The sequence below is a fragment of the Mytilus edulis genome, chromosome 5, assembly GCF_963676685.1.
Source record: "Mytilus edulis chromosome 5, xbMytEdul2.2, whole genome shotgun sequence".
Lineage (NCBI taxonomy): Eukaryota > Metazoa > Mollusca > Bivalvia > Mytilida > Mytilidae > Mytilus > Mytilus edulis.
Window position 1 is genome coordinate 19,575,900 of NC_092348.1, and position 22,263 is coordinate 19,598,162.

General features: G+C 32.9%; 1 protein-coding gene across 3 annotated transcripts in view; it reads right to left on the reverse strand.

Moving 5' to 3' along the window:
* Positions 1-22,263, reverse strand: part of LOC139523159 (A disintegrin and metalloproteinase with thrombospondin motifs 18-like) — a 68,077-nt gene that overhangs the window by 2,688 nt on the left and 43,126 nt on the right. For all 3 annotated transcript variants that reach the window (XR_011664568.1, XM_071316964.1, XM_071316965.1), the window contains 18 exons: positions 21,769-21,852; positions 20,306-20,465; positions 19,825-19,930; positions 19,433-19,570; positions 18,961-19,114; positions 18,095-18,193; positions 17,335-17,483; positions 12,975-13,038; positions 11,234-11,345; positions 10,241-10,371; positions 7,452-7,575; positions 6,421-6,665; positions 5,932-6,061; positions 4,853-4,979; positions 4,026-4,233; positions 2,713-2,904; positions 1,788-1,988; positions 284-428 (listed from right to left, as the gene is read on the reverse strand). Coding sequence is in view for 2 of the 3 variants with exons in the window: in XM_071316964.1 (XP_071173065.1) it covers positions 284-428; positions 1,788-1,988; positions 2,713-2,904; positions 4,026-4,233; positions 4,853-4,979; positions 5,932-6,061; positions 6,421-6,665; positions 7,452-7,575; positions 10,241-10,371; positions 11,234-11,345; positions 12,975-13,038; positions 17,335-17,483; positions 18,095-18,193; positions 18,961-19,114; positions 19,433-19,570; positions 19,825-19,930; positions 20,306-20,465; positions 21,769-21,852 (2,569 nt within the window). In the remaining variant the exon portion in view is untranslated. The remainder of the gene's footprint in view (positions 1-283; positions 429-1,787; positions 1,989-2,712; positions 2,905-4,025; positions 4,234-4,852; positions 4,980-5,931; positions 6,062-6,420; positions 6,666-7,451; positions 7,576-10,240; positions 10,372-11,233; positions 11,346-12,974; positions 13,039-17,334; positions 17,484-18,094; positions 18,194-18,960; positions 19,115-19,432; positions 19,571-19,824; positions 19,931-20,305; positions 20,466-21,768; positions 21,853-22,263) is intronic.

Here is a 22,263-nt window from a genome sequence, read left to right on the forward strand (position 1 = left end):
TAAAAAACATATTAAAGAAAAATGTCACCTCATGCAAGAAAACAATTGAATGCTAATAGACCAAGAAAGATAACTCAAATACATTTGGATGGTCATGGGAATATTGCAAGCTGAATTTTGGTTTTGATTTAGTGCAAAACAATCCTTTTCGTAAATATGTAGTGTTATTTGTTCATTTTACTATTATGCTCCAATAAAATTATAATCGTAAGTTTCATACAATCTTTATGTCCAAAAATTTCTCAACTACTTGCAATTTATTCTTTGAGATTAATATATATACCTGGCTTTGGACATTCAGGTTTTACACAGATGTTTTGAGAATCTGGTTTCCTTCCCCGATCACATCCTGTAGATAATTCCTGAGTAAGTTCATCTAAACAGTGAACCAGTCTGGTCTGACTGCCCCTTCCACAACTGACAGAACACTGAAATACAACAAACATTTCAGTTAGATAGCTGTAAAGACTTTAAGCTGGGGTCACACATTCACGATTTTTACTGCCGTCCTTGACAGGACCATTCCCGATTAAAATTTGTCAAAAGTCTGATCAAGATCCTGTGAATCGTGGATGGAAATTCAATTTGTATCTTTCGCCAGGTAAAATTCGACTGAGTCTGTAACGACTGCGTCCCGATTCTACCGAATGTAATCCGACAGAGATCAGATAGTGACAAGACAGTGAACCGACGCTGATGGAAGTTATCCGTTCGAAAACTGTCGGCATAATCGGGATGATCAGGTACTGTCGAAATGTAATCCTATCACGGTCCGCTCTATCGCATTGCAAACGGCTTTGTCTGGTCTCAGTCGTATTGTATTCTGTTATTGTCGGACTTCTCCAGATCATTCCCGTTCCACAGGACACCGTCCCGAATACACAGAACATTGTTAGGAATTCGATCCGATACAGCAGAATCTGTCACGACATAGGCACGATTGTAATCCGACTAGACAAAATCGGCTGAGTTTCCCCGAATGTTACGGGACGCACCTAACTGTCGGGGTGCTTTGCCGAACTATTCGGACCCTTCCCGACCAGTAGGAATCTGTTACGAACTAAAACGACTGCGTTCAGACAATAATAGGACATTCCAGATAATTTAGGATACTAATCCGACTTTTTCACTTTTCGTGTCGTATCGCTATCTGATCTCAAACAGGAGCAATAATCGGCAATGTGTGAACCCCGCATTACAATGAATTTACCAAGCTTGGAAACTAGAAGTATTTGTTTAGTTTTATTGTTGTTTAAAATTAACTTCAGTCAGGTTTATTCTTTTTAATCATTTAAATGACAGTCCTAGAATACTAGAGAATGCAAAAACAATTTATTTATTTTCTTAAATATGCAGTGTGGCAGTGTTCCTCGAACTTAAAAAGATGCAGTAGGAGAGCATGTTTCTCATTAGAAAATTATTATAACATTATCACATATGAGAATAGAACCAGTTTACAATCAAGTTCAAACCCTAACAGGTGTACAAATATGGCTTCCATTGAAATTGTTAGAGGTGGCATGCACCATAATGACCTCATCACGTTAAATTATGTGAAACTATATGCAAAATATTTAAAAATGTAGTAATTTGACTTCGTTTTTGCACAGAATTGTTTGATTATTAATTAAGAAACAAATAGAGTTTAAGTTTATTTGTTTTAATCACAGTATAGTACGATTGCCAAAAATGACATGCTCAACAAATGATTAGGTTCAACATACCTGAGATAGAGGTGAGGTGTATAAATATGGCTTAGTTTTGGTACACTCCTGAATGATACATACCTGAGATAGAGGTGAGGTGTACCAATATGGCTTAGTTTTGGTACACTCCTGAATGATACATCTATCTGACAGTTGTTGAACAGGTCGAGGTATATTCTGACAATACTCAGGTCTAACTGTCTGGGTTTCTGCACTGTTTTCTATTTGTCGATTACAAATCATTTCTCTTCTTCTTGTTCCATAATCACATGTCGTTGAGCACTACAATATAAAAAAAATAATTATTTGTACTTACAAAAGGTTTCGGGATGCAATATAAACATTAAGTGAATTCTGGTTACTGAATTAATTATAGACCATAACTCATGAATAATAAAAGCTAAAATCTGCAAAATTTGAAGTTAAAATTGATTTTGAAAGATATTCTTAGAAATGCTAGGTTGCAAAACTAATAATCAGCCTAGGGGAGATAACCCAACTATTTTTCCACAGACACATTTGTAAGGTTTTTTTCCTTTACTGCCAATTTTACATATGTTTTTCAACAATAAAGTTCAATATAAAATCAGGTTAACACCCCTCAACACTTTTATGAAATAAGGCGTTCTATAATTTGAAATAAATGGAGAATGAACACAGCTGATGCCCCTGCTTGCATTTAACAATATAAAGATGATCTGTGTTAGCATTGTGTATGAGTTTAATAACACAATTAGCTGAGGCAAACTTAAGTTACAAAACAGAAACCAATTATTGAAAAACATAATGACAAGGGATACACTTAAAGCTCCCCTAGCAATTGGGGCATAAATCAATATCTTTAATATCTTTACTTGTACTTTGGATGGACATGAAAGAATGGTACAGGGCTAGAATATAATGTCTTCCTGAGTATATGTAAACTGGAAAAAGTTTATTTAAACATGTATTGTACCATGTTATAATAACATTTGAAGTTACGGTTTTATCAGAATTTAATAAATACCTGTGTCCAAGAAGAAACACTCCATTGGTAGGTAATCACAGGTGGACAGGTCGGCATCTGACAACGGGTCACCTTGTCCATAGAAGGCTGGTGATCACACATACTGTTTGGTAATAAGACTGATCCACGTGTTGTATGACTGAGACATGTCACCTCTCTGACCTTTCTTCCAGATCCACAAGTTACAGTACACTATAAATGTAGGGTTGAATAAGACTTATATTTCGAACTCCAATGTCTAAACATCAGAACTGTTAACATTAATATGTTATAGCAATACAAGGTACTGTGGAATCATTTATTTTTGTATTACCACTTTTCACGAATTGAGGAAAACTTGTATTTTCAAAGACATTTTAATTTATCATGTGAAGGGTTTTGCTAAATTCTGCATACAACATTGAACAATTGCAGAAAATTTGAAATTGATAAAGCATCCATCTAAAAACTAAAATTAGTATCAAACAAATAATGAAGAATCCACAGTGATTGTATTGCAGAATTATTTAATTTAGCAATATTATCGATATTATGCCCCACGTACATTATGTTTTTTAGTTATGCTCCACCTCCGTCTTTCCGTCTGTGGGTCCGTTCGCTTCAGGTTAAAGTTTTTGGTCAAGGTAGTTTTTGATGAAGTTGAAGTCCATTCAACTTGAAACTTAGTACAAATGTTCCCCATGATATGATCTTTCTAATTTTAATGCCAAATTATAGTTTTGACCCCAATTTCATGGTCCACTGAACAATAGAAAATGATAGTGTGAAGTTCAGGTTAAAGTTTTTGGTCAAGGTAGTTTTTGATGCGAGTGGGGCATCCGTGTACTATGAACACATTCTTGTTTCTTTTGATTTCATGGAGGAAAGTCAATCACTTCAGAATATGATGGATACATGAATGAAGGAGTTGAAATACTTTTATTTTTAATACTTACATAAACAAGAATGTGTCCCCAGTACACGAATGCCCCACTCACACTATTATATCTATGCTGAGTGGACCATGAGTTGGGGTAAACACTCTAATTTGGCATTAAAATCAAAAAAGATTATATTATAGGAAACATGTGTACTAAGTTTGAAGTTGATTGGACTTCAACTTCCTCAAAAACTACCTTGATCAAAAACTTTAATCTAAAGCACGACAGACAGACGGAAACAAACAAATGGAGGAACGAACAACGAACAGACGAACAGACCAGAAAACATAATGCCCCTCTACTATTGTAGGTGGGGCATAATATATAATCTCTTTAATTTTCTGTTATATTTTTTTAAAGGATCACATCTTTCATACTATTGTAAATTATTACCTTTGACCATCCTTTAGCATGCCATGAAGGTGGACACTCTTGAGTGTTGCATGGTATTTTTCTTGCTGGTTTCTTAAGATGGCTACATCTATTACGTCTAACTCGCCTTTCTTTAGTAAGAGATAATTTCTGACTACAGTAGACACGTCTTTTCTGTTTACCACCTCCACAAGTTCTAGTGCACTCTGTCCAAGGACCAGAATACCAACTGTAAAAACAACAATATATTATGTCAAATTAAAATATCAAATTAGTTTTTATTTTCCTAAAGATAATTATTACCTATTCATCTTATTCAACAATTTGGCAATTTCCTTTCCTGTTTGAAATTTTCCAGCAGAATCTTCTTTTCTAGGCCTAGTAAATAACACCAGATAATCCTATTACTGCTCTCTTATAGCCAATGATAAGTGTAGGAAAAATCTTGAGATTTCCTGCCAAATTTTGAATGGCTTAAATCTCGAAAACAAGCACAAGGACCATCATTTTTTCTGCTTTTAGTTTTTCAGTTTCTTTATTTATATACAATCAATTTATAACAGTCTTTTAAAAAGCTTGTTATTTTGAAACATAGAAGCCAAGATCCTTAACCCCTAAATTTCATGCAGTATTATTAAGTTAAATTACATATTTTTATTTTTACAAATAACCCAAAATACTGTCACACAGTAATGATAATGTAAAACAAAGATTTATTGAACTTCCATTAACTGCAGTAACAAGCTATATATAGGTATATGGATCTCAACAAATTTTCTTTAAAAAACAACAGAACAAAGCTTCTGAGAAATTTTACAGAATTTAAGCATGTAAGTGATTGAGTGTACCTTGGCTGACAAGGTCTGGTATTACATGATGAAATACCAGTTCTAGGACGAGAGCTCTGATCACATACACGTGGGTTGACTTCTTCTCCATCACCACGGTAACAGTGGGCTGATGATTTCTGTATACCTAAAACATATTTCAATTAAAACTTCGAATCTTGATGCTAATGTCACCTATGTATATCTCTTGGTCTTAAAAGTGGTATATCATTTGATGCTAATGTCACCTGTGTATATCTCTTAGTCTTAAGAGTGGTATATCATTTGATGCTAATGTCACCTGTGTATATCTCTTAGTCTTAAAAGTGGTATATCATTTGATGCTAATGTCACCTGTGTATATCTCTTGGTCTTAAAAGTGGTATATCATTTGATGCTAATGTCACCTGTGTATATCTCTTGGTCTTAAGAGTGGTATATCATTTGATGCTAATGTCACCTGTGTATATCTCTTAGTCTTAAGAGTGGTATATCACTTGATGCTAATGTCACCTGTGTATATCTTTTGGTCTTAAAAGTGGTATATCATTTGATGCTAATGTCACCTGTGTATATCTCTTGGTCTTAAAAGTGGTATATCATTTGATGCTAATGTCACCTGTGTATATCTCTTGGTCTTAAGAGTGGTATATCATTTGATGCTAATGTCACCTGTGTATATCTCTTGGTCTTAAAAGTGGTATATCATTTGATGGTTGAAAGTCAATTTATTCTAAAGCACATACTGTAGATTCATTATTATACGTTGGATACCAATTGTCGTTGATTTTGTGGGTATTGGTGAACAACAAATGTAAATGTTACACAAATGACAAATTTTCTTCAGACTTGTAAGCAAACCTCAGCAAAACAATCAAATTAAATATCCAAGAACATGTAAGTTTTCCTCAATCCATGAAAAATGATACCCACGATTATAAGCAAATCTACAGTAATTAAAGGGAATAGTACCACCTCTTTCATTTGATCTCTTTTCTGAAAGTTAGATGTTTTATTATGCAAACTTATCTCCCAAATATAAATAATTTATGCTGGATGGTTTAATATCCAAATCACTGTATCTAAATAGAACACCATACCTCCAGCACACTGCTCACTACAAGTAGATAATTTGACTGTCCATGTAAAGTTATATCTCCTTGGTCTGTCGTCTGTTTTTGGTAATGTATATTGATATGTGACTCCTGGGTTCTTGCCTTGTGTTAGAATCTACAAAATGAGATGGAAACTTTAATTTAATTCTGTACCCTCAAATTTCATGTCATGCATCAAATAAGTAAAAGTCAGTTAATCAGTTTGATTCGGAACTATGTCAAGAAAAAATGTACAAGAGGGGGTTTGACATCATTTTTATACCCATCCACTCATAATTTTTCATTTTATTACAACAGTTGTATTTACACCCAGCCCTGTCACCAACAGAAATAATGTGGCGTTCAACACTTCCTTACATTTTTCGTGGAATAGCATTAAAGACTTATGTGAGTGATAAAATGTATTATTTCTTTATTCTTAAATTCAAAACAATTGTAATTTTTCCTCCACCTTCATTCAACATTTACTCATACCTCTAATACTACATCCTCTAACAATGGTCCGTCTGATTGAAGAATTTCAGGTTCAATATAACTTCTCTTGTATATAAACTTAGCTCCAGCAATGGAGTATGCTCCATTAGAGTTCAGATGCCAATTCCCATTCAAGTAGTACTTTCCATATATGTCCCTGACAGCTAGATAATTACGTGACAAGGCTTCTTCAGCAATCTGAATAGTTCTAGCTCCTCTAGGTAAGACCATTATAGGAAAATAAGCTAGAAAATAGTTGTTAAAATTTCTTATAGAGTAAAGAACAGGAAACAATCTCAAAGAAAAAGACACATATACTATGCCAGAATTTTTAATGTGCCTGTCTATAAAGTAACAAGCAAGGACAGGAAGAAATTTCAAACTACACAATAACATTATTCTGACTGTTGAGTTCACCAGTCTTTACTCTTAAATGCTACTTGTTTGGTGGAAAAGCAAGCACATACCTATTCGCCTTTTTAGAATCTAAAGCATTATGGGTAATATTTCCAAAAGTGTACACCAAAACATTGAGATTGGTTTAGAATGTGATAACCAATAGAAATTAAACCAATGATGTAACATTATTTTTTTAATTTTGGTGTACGAACAATGAGATTACCCATAGTCCTCTAGATTCTGAAAAGGCGAATTCTAAAGTTATGAACTAATAACTTGTATACAGGTGGCGAGCAGGGTATCAAAATACCACAGATCAATACATATGACTGAAGCTTACTTTTTCTTTTCTTTTGTAACCAATAAAAATATATGTCTTAACTCTTAAAATATAACTTACTGCAGGTTCATTTATCTTCATGGGTAGCAATTTTCTCAAATTAAGGAAAACTTGCATTTTCGTGGATATTTGATTTCATGGTTTTGCTGAAGTCTGCATAGAAGACTTTAAGAAATTTGTTATTCGTTGAACATTTAATTTTGTGGTTCACCTGTAACAATGAAATCCAGGAAAATTGGTATCACATGAATTATAATAAAACCATAGTAGCCAAATACTTGCACCAACTTACTGTTTGTAGGAGGTTGCCTATTAAATCTTCCTGTCACTTTACGACATGTAGAATCATCTCCCATACATACACCACAGACATCCTTTCTAGCTATAGAATCAACCACCAGGTCACAACCAACAGTCTGAAATATAAAGAATTACCAACATTTAACTTTCTACATTTAACCATTAAAAATGAAAAAAAAACCTTAATAAACAAGAATGACAGGTTCAATCTTTTTATTCATACCCCTACTCATAATTCAAACTAGATTTTAAACAGGGAGTAGGTGTCTGTTAGAACTGACAAACAGACACAGGTTTCAAATCATTACTGTCAAGCTGATAAGCAAATATGTTCTGCAGTTCCTGAGACTAAGTGTGACAGAAATATTTGTTGAACGAAAACAACCGTCTTAGGGATTGCAATATAGTCCCTTTCTAGACTGGAGTGGGGGTTTAGTTGTACATTGAAGAGCCAAAGTCACCAAGGATTTTCGATAACAACTTATTTTGTTAGGGGTATGCATGCCATCAACCCCATTGCATTTAAATTTCAAATATGCTAACTTGTTTATCAAAACTTATTGGCAACAATTTTCACATATACAAAGGCAGGGAAATTTGTGGAGACAACTGCTGTTAAAGACTTTAGATTACAAATGTTTTGGATAAAAATAAATATGAACTGTGCCTTAAGCGTTATTTAAATTCCTGAATAAATCAGAAAAAAGAAGAATGTGGCAAATTCAGCAATTTTCCTGTTTCTATAGGGACATTAAACAATGTAAGTGACACCATCTTAATTTGATCTGTGTTTGATGGTTATAAACATTGTGTATAAATGTCATAACAAATGGCTGCAGCAAACTACAATTGGAGTGTGTGAATGGCAAATTTGCAAATTTTTCCATCTACAATGGATAAAGGGACATAACCTGAAAACCGTTGAAAGTGATGTCATCCACATTTTAATTTAATCTGTGTTTGATTATAATAAGCATTGTGTACCAGTTTCATAACATTTGGTTAAATTAGAGAAATGGAACTTATGGGCAAACATACCGACAGATGGAAATATAGATGGACATATGTAAAAACTGAATGCCCATTACATGCAGTAATCAAAGAGCTGAATAGCTCTGAGGGGAAAGACGGCCCTTGTTTCTATTTAATTATGTTTTTGGAAAAGGGGGGGGGGGGTATCTTTTGATAGTTTTCATATGAAGAATGAAAAAGAGAACAGCTAGAACATGTAGAAAGGTTGACAATATTGAAATCAATTGTTGTTTATGTAATTTCATTTCCTTAGTTTAGGATTCAATTTGGACCAATGAAAGAGATTTGCATCTTCTAAATCTAAACATTTGATTAACGTTGATAGCTAATTATCTAAAACTCAACTGAATTCTGTCATTTCACAACAACTACAATATTTTTTGAAATCTTGATTGTGTATCACTGAACTGCAGGCTAGGGCCATTTTCCATTTTTTGTGACAGTACTCTTGGATTTTTAAGTTTTTTCTTTAGAAAGTGTGGACTGAAAAATCTATTCAGTTTTAAATTTCCATTGTTAAAATTCCGAGTTACAACTCTCATCACAGGGAAACAGGTACTTATAAAAAAAAAACATTAAGAGTGATGTAAACTGTGTGAAGCTTGTTTCCAAATCTTAATTTTGAAATATTTGTAAATAATAAATATGTTAAAACTACAAAATGCAAATTTTTATTATTTATTTTTTTACCATTACAATGATTATGTAGGTACACAAACATTTAGTTTTAATAGAAGACTACTTATCCAATGAAATGTCACATTTGAAGTGTTTAAAAACATTAACTTTTATTTTAGTGGATAACTCATCAATTGAGGTGCTCCTGAATTGGAGGAAGATTCTCAGAATTTTTACAGAAAAAAGTGGTCTCACTAATTAGCGACAAGAAGAATTTTAGCGACAAGAAGCGACAATAAGAATTTTTTTTTCTTGTCGCTAAATAGTCTTTTTGACGCTTCTTGTCGCTTCTTGACGCTTTTTGTCTCTAATTAGTGAGACCCGAAAAAAGTAATAAAATCGTTTCTTTCCCCTGTCTCATGTAACCCCAAGATCTTTGTTTATTTTGAAAGTTATTGACCTACAAATTAAAGTATTGCATGTTGATGTTTAAATCATCTACAGTAAACAATATTATGTTTAGATTTAACAAATACCAATTTGTTATTAGTGCACGATCTCTAAGATTGATTTAAATAACCAGTGAACTTGTGAAGGATATCCCTGCTTCTTCCAAGAATGACGTCACTATAAAATACAATGTAGGTTGGATATATTTAGAATATCTCGTCATACTAATTTTTCCGGATTGTAAAATAAACGTAAATAGTGTAAAGGAGAGTTCAAGATACGATAGTTTCGTGAGAAACAGAAGGGAAATGTGTAAAAAAGTGTTTAAAGTCAAACTATTTATTTCTGGGTCTCCTTCTCTTCAATCTAAGTAAGGTTTGTTGGGGGGTTTTCCACATTATAACATGTATAAAAACAAAATGAATGATGTGAGGGAGTGTCACTCTGGTCAACCCCATAGGGGATTGACGGCTTGAAGCCGTCTTTCCCCAAAAACTGAATGCCCATTACATGCAGCAGCTTAAAAATGTATTGTTTTACTTGCGACTAGGGTTACAAGATTCTTTTATCTTCTTAAGATTTATTTGCAGCAAAGTATATTTATTGAAAATAATCTGATGAATAAAAACATCTGAGAATAAAAACAACCTTAATTTTCCTGTACACAGATAATCATTATACCTTACATTTCCCTTGTACACAGATATTATCACTGTAGTCATTACATTTGGTCCCATCTTCTACTTGTTTAGACAAGGCATAGTAGAAGTTAAATCCATCAGCCTGGCAGTACAACTTACACTGGTCATGTTCTACAATGAGAAAACGATTATTGTTCAATGAGTTGTCCCCCTTGTTGTTACTGATCAATGAGTTGTTTCCCCTTGTTGTTACTGATCAATGAGGTGTTCCCCCCCTTGCTGCTACTGATCAATGAGTTGTTTTCCCTTGTTGATACTGATCAATGAATTGTTTACCCTTGTTGTTACTGATCAATGAGTTGTTCCCCTTTGTTATTACTGATCAATGAGTTGTTTCACCTTGCTACTACTGATCAATGAATTGTTATTACATATCAATGAGTTGTTTCCCCTTGTTGTAACTGATCAATGACTTGTTTCCCTTGTTGATACTGAGCAATAAGTTGTCCTCCTTGTTGATACTGATCAATGAGTTGTCTCCCTTGTTGAAAATTTTAAAAAATGTTCAAATCTAAACATTGAAGAATAAATGAAAAAAAAATCTCCAGAAGAATCATGAGATATACTTTGATCAGACGAACACAATATAAAATTTCTTTTCTTTTTATAATTTAAAATTTTTCATGTTTGAATAATGTCAGTGTTAGAGTGTTATAATTACTTGATGAGAGTACACAAGAAACTGATATTCTTACACACTTTATTGCTATTTGGAAATCTGTGCCTTGTTGACATGAGAATCTGTGCCGCTTGAACTATTGAGAGACATCATACAACAATTACTTTTCTATTGTGGCATCAGATAATTTATATTATGACATCAAAATTTTACAGGAAATCTATGTAATGTCCAGTAAAGGCAGACTATAGCTATAGGGTGTATAAAAAGATCAGAGAATCAAACTTCTAAAAAATCTGTCTCCAGCAATTAAAAAATTTACTCTCTACTATCTCATATTAACAAAAATATTACCATCATATATTCTTTTATAAGGCATCCATTTATACATAAATCCTCTAAATCTATTCTTATTGAAATGGCCACACTGTTCTTCTCTGAAATCTTTGCTGCCATATGGACATTCCTATGAAAAAAATAAAATTAAATTTGATTATTGCTGTTTTAAAGCTATTTGGATGAATTGGTATTCCAGGTCCATAGACAATATTGCATGCATTGAAGGACAAAAATAACGACATGTTTTTTTTTTATTAACAACCTTTTCTAGCCATGAGGATCTTGCATGGTCAGACAAAAATATGCTAATGTGGTAATAATATAAACCCTGCTTAGTACTTAAATATATTAGTTCAAAAGCCCAACAGTCTGCATGTCATGTCATTTTACTAGGGCACCTTATTCTGACACAGGGCAAACCAGTCTTTGCTCAACTCCTTCATGCCCCCAGCAGAGAAGAAGGAAATACCAATCAAATGTTCAAATATTGGATTCATAGACAGTAGACTGAACCCAAGACCTCTTGAACAAGAGTGGGAAAGTTACCACAAGACTTATATAATCAGAAAATTGAACTGGTTGGCTGAAGGGGTTGAAAAATTAAAATAATATCAAATCTAAGTCACAACTGATTCAAACAATCTCCTTATGATCAGCAATATAAATATCCAATGGTTTTGTTGTTGCATTTTTTCACTATATTTTACATTTATTTTCTGATGTTCATGTCTGATTTCTTTTATATTACATGTACAAGTATTTCAGAGATTTTTTTTTATTGAATTTCATTTTCTAGACATTATAAAACTAGAGGCTCTAAAGAGCCTGTGTCGCTCACCTTGGTCTATGTGCATATTAAACAAAGGACACAGATGAATTTATGACAAGATTGTGTTATGGTGATGGTGATGTGTTAGTAGATCTTACTATACTAAACATTCTTGCTACTTACAATTTTCTCTATCTAAAATCAACTTGTAAAAATTTACAAAAATTTACCAAATTAATGAAAATTGTTAAAAATTTACTATAAGGGCAATAACTCCTTAAGGGGTAATCTGACCATTTTGGTCATGTCGACTTATTTTTAGATCTTACTTTGCTGAACATTATTGCTGTTTACAGTTTATCTCTATCTATGATAGTATCCAAGATAATAAGCAAAAGCAGTAAAATTTCTTTAAAAATTACCAATTGGGGGCGGTAACCTAACAACCAGTTGTCCAATTCATCTGCAAATTTTAGGGCAGATAGATATTGACTTGATAAACAATTTAAGCCATATCAGATTTGCTCTTAATGCTTTGGTTTTAGAGATATAAGCCAAAATCTACATTTTACCCCTATGTTCAATTTTTAGCCATGGCGGCCATCTTGGTTAGTTGGCCAGGTCACTGGACATATTTTTTAAACTAGATACCCTAGTGATGATTGTGGCCAAGTTTATTTAAATTTGGTCCAGTAGTTTCAGAGAAGATTTTTGTAAAATTTTACAGATGCTGAATGACGGACGCCAAGCGATGAGAAAAGCTCACTTGGTCCTTTGTGCCAGGTGAGCTAAAAACAATTCAAATCATGAATAATGTTGGTTTTCAATTCCAAAAGCTTATAACATGACTTTTTTTAAATTCACTTTAAAGATCCTATATCTTAAAGTATGTAATATCTGTCTTGTAAAATGAAGATATAAATAAAGTATGTAATATCTGTCTTGTAAAATGAAGATATAAATAACATCACAAAGAGTGAATTATACCTGTAGATTACAAAGCTTGAACATTTCTGATTTCCCTTGACACTGCTTCCCTCCATACTGTGGTCTGAAAGCAGAAGTAAAATTTATTATCATCTATCCCATATTTAATTACAAATTATATCTTTACTTAACTCTAAAATAATTTAAATTGTCTTTTGGTTTTGAACATAATTAATGAAAATGATGTAAGTGGCTGAGGCATATTAATTAAAATCCATAGAATATTTTAATAATGTGTTAAAATGAAGTTTTTATCATGCTTTTTTCAAACATACAATAAAAAGTACGGGTCACCAGACTTTTTTATATGCTACAGGCTGTGCAAAATTGTCAGATTTTGTATAGATTATGCATAAAAAATCCAACTTTGTGTCATAACTAGAGGCTATAAAGAGCCTGTGTCGCTCGCCTTGGTCTATGTGCATATATATTGAGCAAAGGACACAGAAGGAGTCATGACAAAATTGTGTTTTGGTGTTGGTGATGCATTAGATCTTACTTAACTGAACAATCTTGCTGCTTACAATTATCTCCACCTATAATGAACTTGGCCCAAAAGTGACAGTGGAAAATATTTTGTAATATTTATAATAAAGGGCAATAACTCCTTAAGGGCTCAATTGACCATTTCGGTCATGTTGACTTATTTGTAGCTCTTACTTTCCTTTACATTATTGCTGTTTACAGTTGATCTCTATCTATGATAATATTCAAGACAATAATCAAAAGCTGCAAAATTTTCTTAAAGTTATCAATTCAGAGGCAGCAACCCAACAACAACTTGCCCAATTGGTCTGCAAATTTCAGAGCAGATAAATCTTGACCTAATAAAGAACTTTATTCACAGCAGATTTGCTCTAAATGCTTTATTTTCAGAGATATGAGCCAAAACTGCATTTTACCCTATGTACTATTTTTAGCCATGTCAGCCATCTTGGTTCACGGGCAGGGTCATCGGACACATTTTTTAACCTAGATACCCTAATGATGATTATGGACAAGTTTGGTTAAATTAGTCCAAGTAGTTTCACAGGAGAAGATTTTTGTAACAGATAACTAAAATTTACAAAAAAAATGTTAAAAAATGACTATAAAGGGCAATAACTCCTTAAGGGGTCAACTGACCATTTTAGTATTGTTAGCTTATTTGTAGATCTTACTTTGCTGAACATTATTGCTGTTTACAGTTTATCTTTATCTATAATAATATTCAAGATAATAACCAACCAGATGCTCCGCAGGGCGTAGCTTTATACGACCGCAGAGGTTGAACCCTGAACGGTTGGGGCAAGTATGGACACAACATTCAAGCTGGATTCAGCTCTAAATTTGGATTGTGATTAAATAGTTGACACAGCATAGGTTTCTGACACAGAATGAATGTGTTCTAATGAACTTAAAATTTTTGTTTTCTCTTAGAGCAATTCACTATGCTGTTGAATATTAATCCTCTCAAAACAAGAATGTGTCCTCAGTACACGAATGCCCCACTCGCACTATCATTTTCCATGTTCAGTGGACCGTGAAATTGGGGTAAAAACTCTAATTTGGCATTAAAATTAGAAAGATCATATCATAGGGGACATGTGTACTAAGTTTGAAGTCGATTGGACTTAAACTTCATCAAAAACTACCTTGACCAAAAACTTTAACCTGAAGCGGGACAGACGGACGGACGAACGGACGAACGGACAGACGGACGGACGGACGGACAGACCAGAAAACATAATGCCCATCTACTATCGTAGGTGGGGCATAAAAATGTTTGAAGAAATTTTCTTTTTTATTTATGAAATTTCAAATGAGAAAAATTGAACCCAATTTTTTTAATCACATCCCCCTTTCCCTTATTCCAAAACTAATCTCAATTAAAATTTCTAATGGAGTTTGCAACAATAACTACTCATTTAAATACATCATAAAATATTAAGATGTAAAAAAAACTGCTTGTTATCACTGAATGTTATTTATTATAATTTATCAGTTGGTAGTAAAAAGTGAATATACATTGTATATTGTATATAACAAAGATTTAAGTTGATTCTGGACAAAGAAAGATAACTCCAATTAAAAAAAAATCTTGCTATTGCACAATATTTTGCAATTAGATATTTCTTGCTTACTATTCTGGACAAAGAAAGATAACTCTAATTAAAAAAAAATTTGCTATTTCACAATATTGTGCAATTAGATATTTCTTGCCATTGCGCAATACTGTGCAATTGAAAAGACTTGCTATTGCACAACACTTAATATAATAATTTTAGATCCTGATTTGGACCAACTTGAAAACTGGGCCCATAATAAAAAATCTAAGTACATTTTTGGATTCAGCATATCAAAGAACCCCAAGATTTCAATTTTTGTTGAAATCAGACTAAGTTTAATTTTGGACCCTTTGGACTTTAGTGTAGACCAATTTGAAAACAGGACCAAAAATGAAGAATCTACATACACAGTTAGATTTGGTATATCAAAGAACCCCATTTATTCAATTTTTGATGAAATCAAACAAAGTTTAATTTTGGACCCCGATTTGGACCAACTTGAAAACTGGGCCAATAATCAAGAATCTAAGTACATTTTTAGATTCAGCATATCAAAGAACCTAACTGATTCATTTTTTGTCAAAATCAAACTAAGTTTAATTTTGGACCCTTTGGACCTTAATGTAGACCAATTTGAAAACGGGACCAAAAGTTAAGAATCTACATACACAGTCATGACAGTTAGATTCGGCATATCAAAGAACTCCAATTATTCAATTTTGATGAAATCAAACAAAGTTTAATTTTGGACCCTTTGGGCCCCTTATTCTGTTGGGACCAAAACTCCCAAAATCAATACCAACCTTCCTTTTATGGTCATAAACCTTGTGTTTAAATTTCATAGATTTCTATTTACTTATACTAACGTTATGGTGCGAAAACCAAGAAAAATGCTTATTTGGGTCCCTTTTTGGCCCCTAATTCCTAAACTGTTGGGACCTAAACTCCCAAAATCAATACCAACCTTCCTTTTGTAGTCATTAACATTGTGTTTAAATTTCATTGATTTCTATTTACTTAAACTAAAGTTATTGTGCGAAAACCAAGAATAATGCTTATTTGGGCCCTTTTTTGGCCCCTAATTCCTAAACTGTTGAAACCTAAACTCCCAAAATCAATCCCAACCGTTCTTTTGTGGTCATAAACCTTGTGTCAAAATTTCATAGATTTCTATTAACTTAAACTAAAGTTATAGTGCGAAAACCAAGAAAATGCTTATTTGGGCCCTTTTTGGCCCCTAATTCCTAAAATGTTGGGACCAAAACTCCCAAAATCAATACCAACCTTCCTTTTGTGGTCATAAACCTTGTGTTAAAATTTCATAGATTTCCATTCACTTTTACTAAAGTTAGAGTGCGAAAACTAAAAGTATTCGGACGCCGGACGACGACGACGACGACGACGACGCCAACGTGATAGCAATATACGACGAAAATTTTTTCAAATTTTGCGGTCGTATAAAAACAACAAAATTTCCTTAAATTTACCAATTTAGGGGCAGCAAACCGAAACAATGGGTTCTCTGATCCATCTGAAAATTTCAGGGCAGATAGATCTAGACCTGATAATTTTTTATCTTTGTCAGATTTGCTCTAAATGCTTTGGTTTCAGAGATATAAGCCAAAATCTACATTTTACCCCATGTTCTATTTTTAGCCATAGTGGCCATCGGGCCATCGGACACATTTTTTAAAATAGATACCCCAATGATGATTTTGGCAAAGTTTGGTTTAATTTGGCCCAGTAGTTTCTGAGGAGATGATTTTTGTAAAAGTTAATGACAACGGACGCAGGACGATGCTGGACGCCAAGTGAGAAAACTACACCATAGAATTTATTAAGATAAAATGTGAGAAGATAGCTCTTATGACCTGCCTTCAAATGGGAAAAGACAAAAGAGGTCACAGGACTTGTTTTCTTGCTAAATACTAAAATAAGTAAATCCCAACATTTTCTCTTGTAAAATTACTTTATCTAAGTTATCTCCCCTAATTTGGCAAAGTTGAAAAAAAAAATAATCAAACAAAAATATTTTGTTGTTTAGAGAATACAGCAGGAAATATGATAAAACACATAATTTTCTATGTTAACATTAGAAGTACGCCTTACAAATAAATTACATACTACACTCAAAATTTGCACATTGCATTAAAGATCTAGACCAATTATTATCTGCTACTTCAAAATCCAAGATAGTGGAAGACAACTGAGCCATCTTATTATGTAGGTGTTCTGTATGAATAAAAAATACCAATGTTAAAATAGTAAAGTTTAACTGACATCTTTAATTGTTTTTTATCTCCTTAACTTACAAAGGATTACTGCATAGTCTATTCCTCTTTTTAACCCCTCCTCCACATGTCCTAGAGCACTGTTCCCATTCTGACCAAACAGACCAATTTCCATCTCTGGGCTGTGGACCTCTTCTTCCATAGGACTCACAATTGCCCTGCTTACACCACTGTAATATTCAAATTAAAATCTAAAAATAACAACTTGTCCAGAGTTATCTCCCTTCAAGCATATCTTCATTTGGTATACTATTCATATGTACAATGTGTACACAATTTTTCTTTTAATGAACTCTGCTAACAAATCTAAATTATGTCTCTTTGGTCAAGGAGTTACATAGTCAATTTAGTTCCATAAACATAAATTCTTTTAAATCTTAATATGAACTACAGTTCTTTCAGTAAAAAAATCCACATTTGAATTTCTTTTTGGTGTTTTAAAGGCAATGTATTTCTAAGTATTTTTCTATCGTCTAATACTATATCTATGAAAAAAATCTGCATGTCAGATAAATAATAAAGTAATATGATCAAAAAGTCCTTAAGACAAAATCCTAAAGCACATGAATCTAAAATGATAAAAAATATAATTGAAAAAGACATTTTCCGAGACAACAAAAGCTGCCACAACAAGTTATGCCTACCTAAGGACATGTAACTAAAAATGATGAAAATTGTAATTAAAAAGTGATGTATTTCTGTATCTTCACCAGCAGAATATCCTGGACATTTTTGGAGACTGAACATTAGTAAGTTACCATGACAAAATATGCCTACCTACCATACCATTACCACATGAGGTACCATCTGCTGCAGGTAGGAACTTAGTCTCACACATCAAGCCTCCTTTATAACACCATAACTTCTGACAAATCTCTCTCTGAAAAACATCAAATATTAGACATTAATACTATATTATGAGATTATGTGATGGCTGAAGGTTATGTAATAAGTAAAATGGTGCTGCATCTCCAATAAACACCAGTTCATTCTGCAGCATAGCTGCAGACATGTTGATTTAATAAAGCAAAAATGTTCTAGTAAACAAATGGTCTATGATTTTAAAGTGAATAAATACCAAAACAAGCAACTCCCATAGAAATGTACCTTTCCATCTCTTATGATCTACTGAAGTTGAAGCATTGAACAAGTCAACTTATACAGTATAATCAGCTATGAAAAGCATTGAACAAGTCAACTTATACAGTATAATCAGCTATGAAAAGCATTGAACAAGTCAACTTATACAGTATAATCAGCTATGGAAACAAGTCAACTTATACGGTATAATCAGCTATAGAAAGACCAGACATGACTAAATGTAAAACTATTCGAGCAAGAAACCAACAGCCTAAATTATGACAAAATAATGAACAAAAAAATAATTATGACAGACAAGACAGACAACAACATACAACATACAACATACACTGAGTGTTATGCTATAAAAACACACAATTTTGTAGGTAAATTGCCACACCCCAAAAACAAGAGTATTCATACCTAATTGAATTCAAAGACTTGACAGTTAACACCAACATCTTATGTTTTCATATAAATTGTTACCACTAGTTGTTAGTAGTGAATTAAAAGCTGTTGTTTTGAGAACTGGACAGATTGTTTGGGCATCAGTTCTTAATCACATACCTTTCCAAAATCAAAGATGCAGAGTCTTGCATTTCTTCCAAATTGCCATCTACACTGAGTGTCTGCATCAAACAGTTCTCCTGGCAGTCTCTCTGGGAATTGTAATTCTCCAAGTCCATGGGGTCGGTTCTCAAGACAGGATGACTGAATAGTACTGAAAATACAAATTAAGGCTATAATAAATTGTAGATATACATCATTCTTATGAAGACATTAATAACTTTGTAACTGAACAAAGCCTAAACAGCAATACACAACAAGAAAGTGTATCATTAGACAGACACCACACCCTGCTTGCACTAACATATTATCATGCTCAGTGAACCATGAAATCTTGTAAGTCTCAAAACACTAATTTGGCATATATTTATATATGTGATTTAATTGATCTTCATGGTATATATACTTTTAATAGTAATATATGTAAGAATGGTAGAGTTTCATATTCAGTGTATAAGTGTGTCCTACTTACTTGAAATACCTGTCAAGGTAATGTTTACTACATCTTGACCACCTGAACAACCCTGTCCTAGAACTGAGTGTGGGGGACATTATTGTTCCGGCATTAGATCTACATGGATTATCTGTACCATCATGCATCATACCAAAGCTGAAGAAAAACAGATTTATGAATTTTAGTATGTTAACATTTCTAGTACAACATGTACAATTGGTTAACTGATAATGAATATTTTGTATGAACAAGACGATTCTTCCTGGATTTCAATTTCTCGAATAAAAAATCATCTTATATGTTGTTTTTTTTTCAAATTCCACTTGCAATTCCTTGGTGACATTTAATAGAAAAGACTCAAAACAATTTTTTTTTTCAAACAGCATTTTAATGTTAAATAATAAACTTACTTATGTCCTATCTCATGAGCTATAGTAAAGGCTGTAGAGAGACCACTATCCTCAGTCACGATACAACTTCTTGCTTCTTCACACATACCTTTAATTGGGGCAAACCCTAGAAAAAAATAAGTATTGAGATAATTTGGTATACATTTTTTTCGTTGTTGGTATTGTCACCTTTTTCTTAAATATATTTATTTTAAAGTTCACTAATATGCCAGAACAATTGCAGAATTGTCATTGTAAATAATTACTAATTACTTTAAATAAAATAATAATTGTCCTTATATATGTGCAAGTCTTTCGAAAGATATAAAGCAAAAATAAAACCTCTTTCTCACCATTATCACCCACAGTCCTTTGATAAATCTCAAAATTCACTTTCAACTCAAACAAAAGACCTTATTTTTACCACATTACTTTCTGTTTCCTTGCCATTACCTAATGTATCACAAGGTTTGTCACTGAAGGCACATATATCTAGTCTTACCTAATGTATCACAAGGTTTGTCACTGAAGGCACATATATCTAGTCCTGTAAGGAGTACAGCATGGTCATGTTGATGTTGTCTCCCTTTCTTTATTAAAGCCTGCCACTGACAGAAACTGTTTAATGTCTTGTCTGCATTGTTGTTTATATTCAAACCTGGCTGCAAAAAGAGCAAGATTATAGAAAATTAAAACAACTATAATCTGATTAATGTTGGGACACTCACAGTGATATTGTTGGCTTTTTTCAAAACTACCTCTACCCTTTTTTATTGGGAAAATATGCGTTATTTTTACCATGTATTTGACTGGAACTTCAATTTGAAACCCCCATTCAAGAGGTAAACCCTCATTTGAAATAAGACCCCTTATTGTCATAATGATACATAAATAGACCCTCAAATCTGCACATATAGTTATTTTAGACATGAACAAGAATGTGTCCTCAGTACACGAATGCCCCACTCGCACTATCATTTTCCATGTTCAGTGGAACGTGAAATTGGGGTAAAAACTCTAATTTGGCATTAAAATTAGAAAGATCATATCATAGGGAACATGTGTACAAAGTTTGAAGTCGATTGGACTTCAACTTCATCAAAAACTACCTTGACCAAAAACTTTAACCTGGAGCGGGACAGACGGACGGACGAACGGACGCACAGACCAAAAAACATAATGCCCCTCTACTATCGTAGGTGGGGCATAAAAATGTTTACCTGGAGTGTTTTTCTGTTTGTATTCATGCCCAATTATTACCGAGACTGCACTGTTTGGGAAAAAAGGAAAAAGTTGTATTTTTGGGAATAATTTTAAGCCATTTTTTTTTAAAATTGGGATTCTTCTCCAGGGGAAAAAGCCTTTATTCTCCGGTAATTTAAGGCAAACAATATCAAGTCTTACTAAAAGATTTGAGAAAGAGTTTAACTTGTTTACATTATGGAGCAATGGAATTTATCTTTGTAAAGAAATATTAAATAGTTTCAGATATATTTTTTTTATATGATTCTGTTATACACAAACCAGAAGTTATATCTAGTAACATTGATCTTGTCTTCATTAAATTAAGATGTATTGCTTTATACATTCATGTTGGTTTTCCTGTTTGAATGGTTTTACACTCATCTTTTTTAGGGGCCCATTATAGCTTGCTGTTTGGTTGGAACCAAGGCTCTGTGTTGAAGACTGTACTTTGACCTGTAATGGTTTACTTTTACAAATTGTGACTTGGATGGAGAGTTGTCTCATTGGCACTCATACCACATCTTCTTATATCTATCTAATCAATATACATATATAAATCTCCAGCTTTCTTAAGTCTCAGGAGTCGATTTCACAAAAAAACTTACGACTAAGATTTGTCGTAAGTTATGAACAATTCAGTATACTTAAGATCAATCTTAGTTGTAAGTTTTTTTGTGAAATCGACTCCTGGTTTGGAGGATGTAGAATAAGCTAACATACTTCATCCGTTTCCAAGATAACCAGACCAACAACAACTATCTTAATTCTGTATGCTTCACCACTCTCTTGGAACAACTGAGACACCTGTTATAAATAAAACGATCATTTTGTTACATTATAACAAAAGCACACCTTTTATAATTTTTTCAAGAATCAAAGCAAAAGAATCATTTTAAAACAAACATCAGCTTATTCATTCACCTTCCATAAAAATTACTTTTTCATTTTTTAAACAAATAAGTAAAAGAAAGTTTTAAAAACCCTGAAAGATCTTCATGCAACCAAAAAATAAATTAAAATCAAAATATCTTCCGTTGCAACTGAATTACTTAATTTTATACACAACAATTTCCCAATAGTATGAAGGCATTTTGATTTATAACTAAAGTTATCTGAAATTTACACCCTTCACCCCCTTAAAAAGGAAAAAAAATGTCTTCATAGTAATTTAGCGTTTGTAATGTTTTTCTCTTTCCTGATTTTGTTAATTCTTAC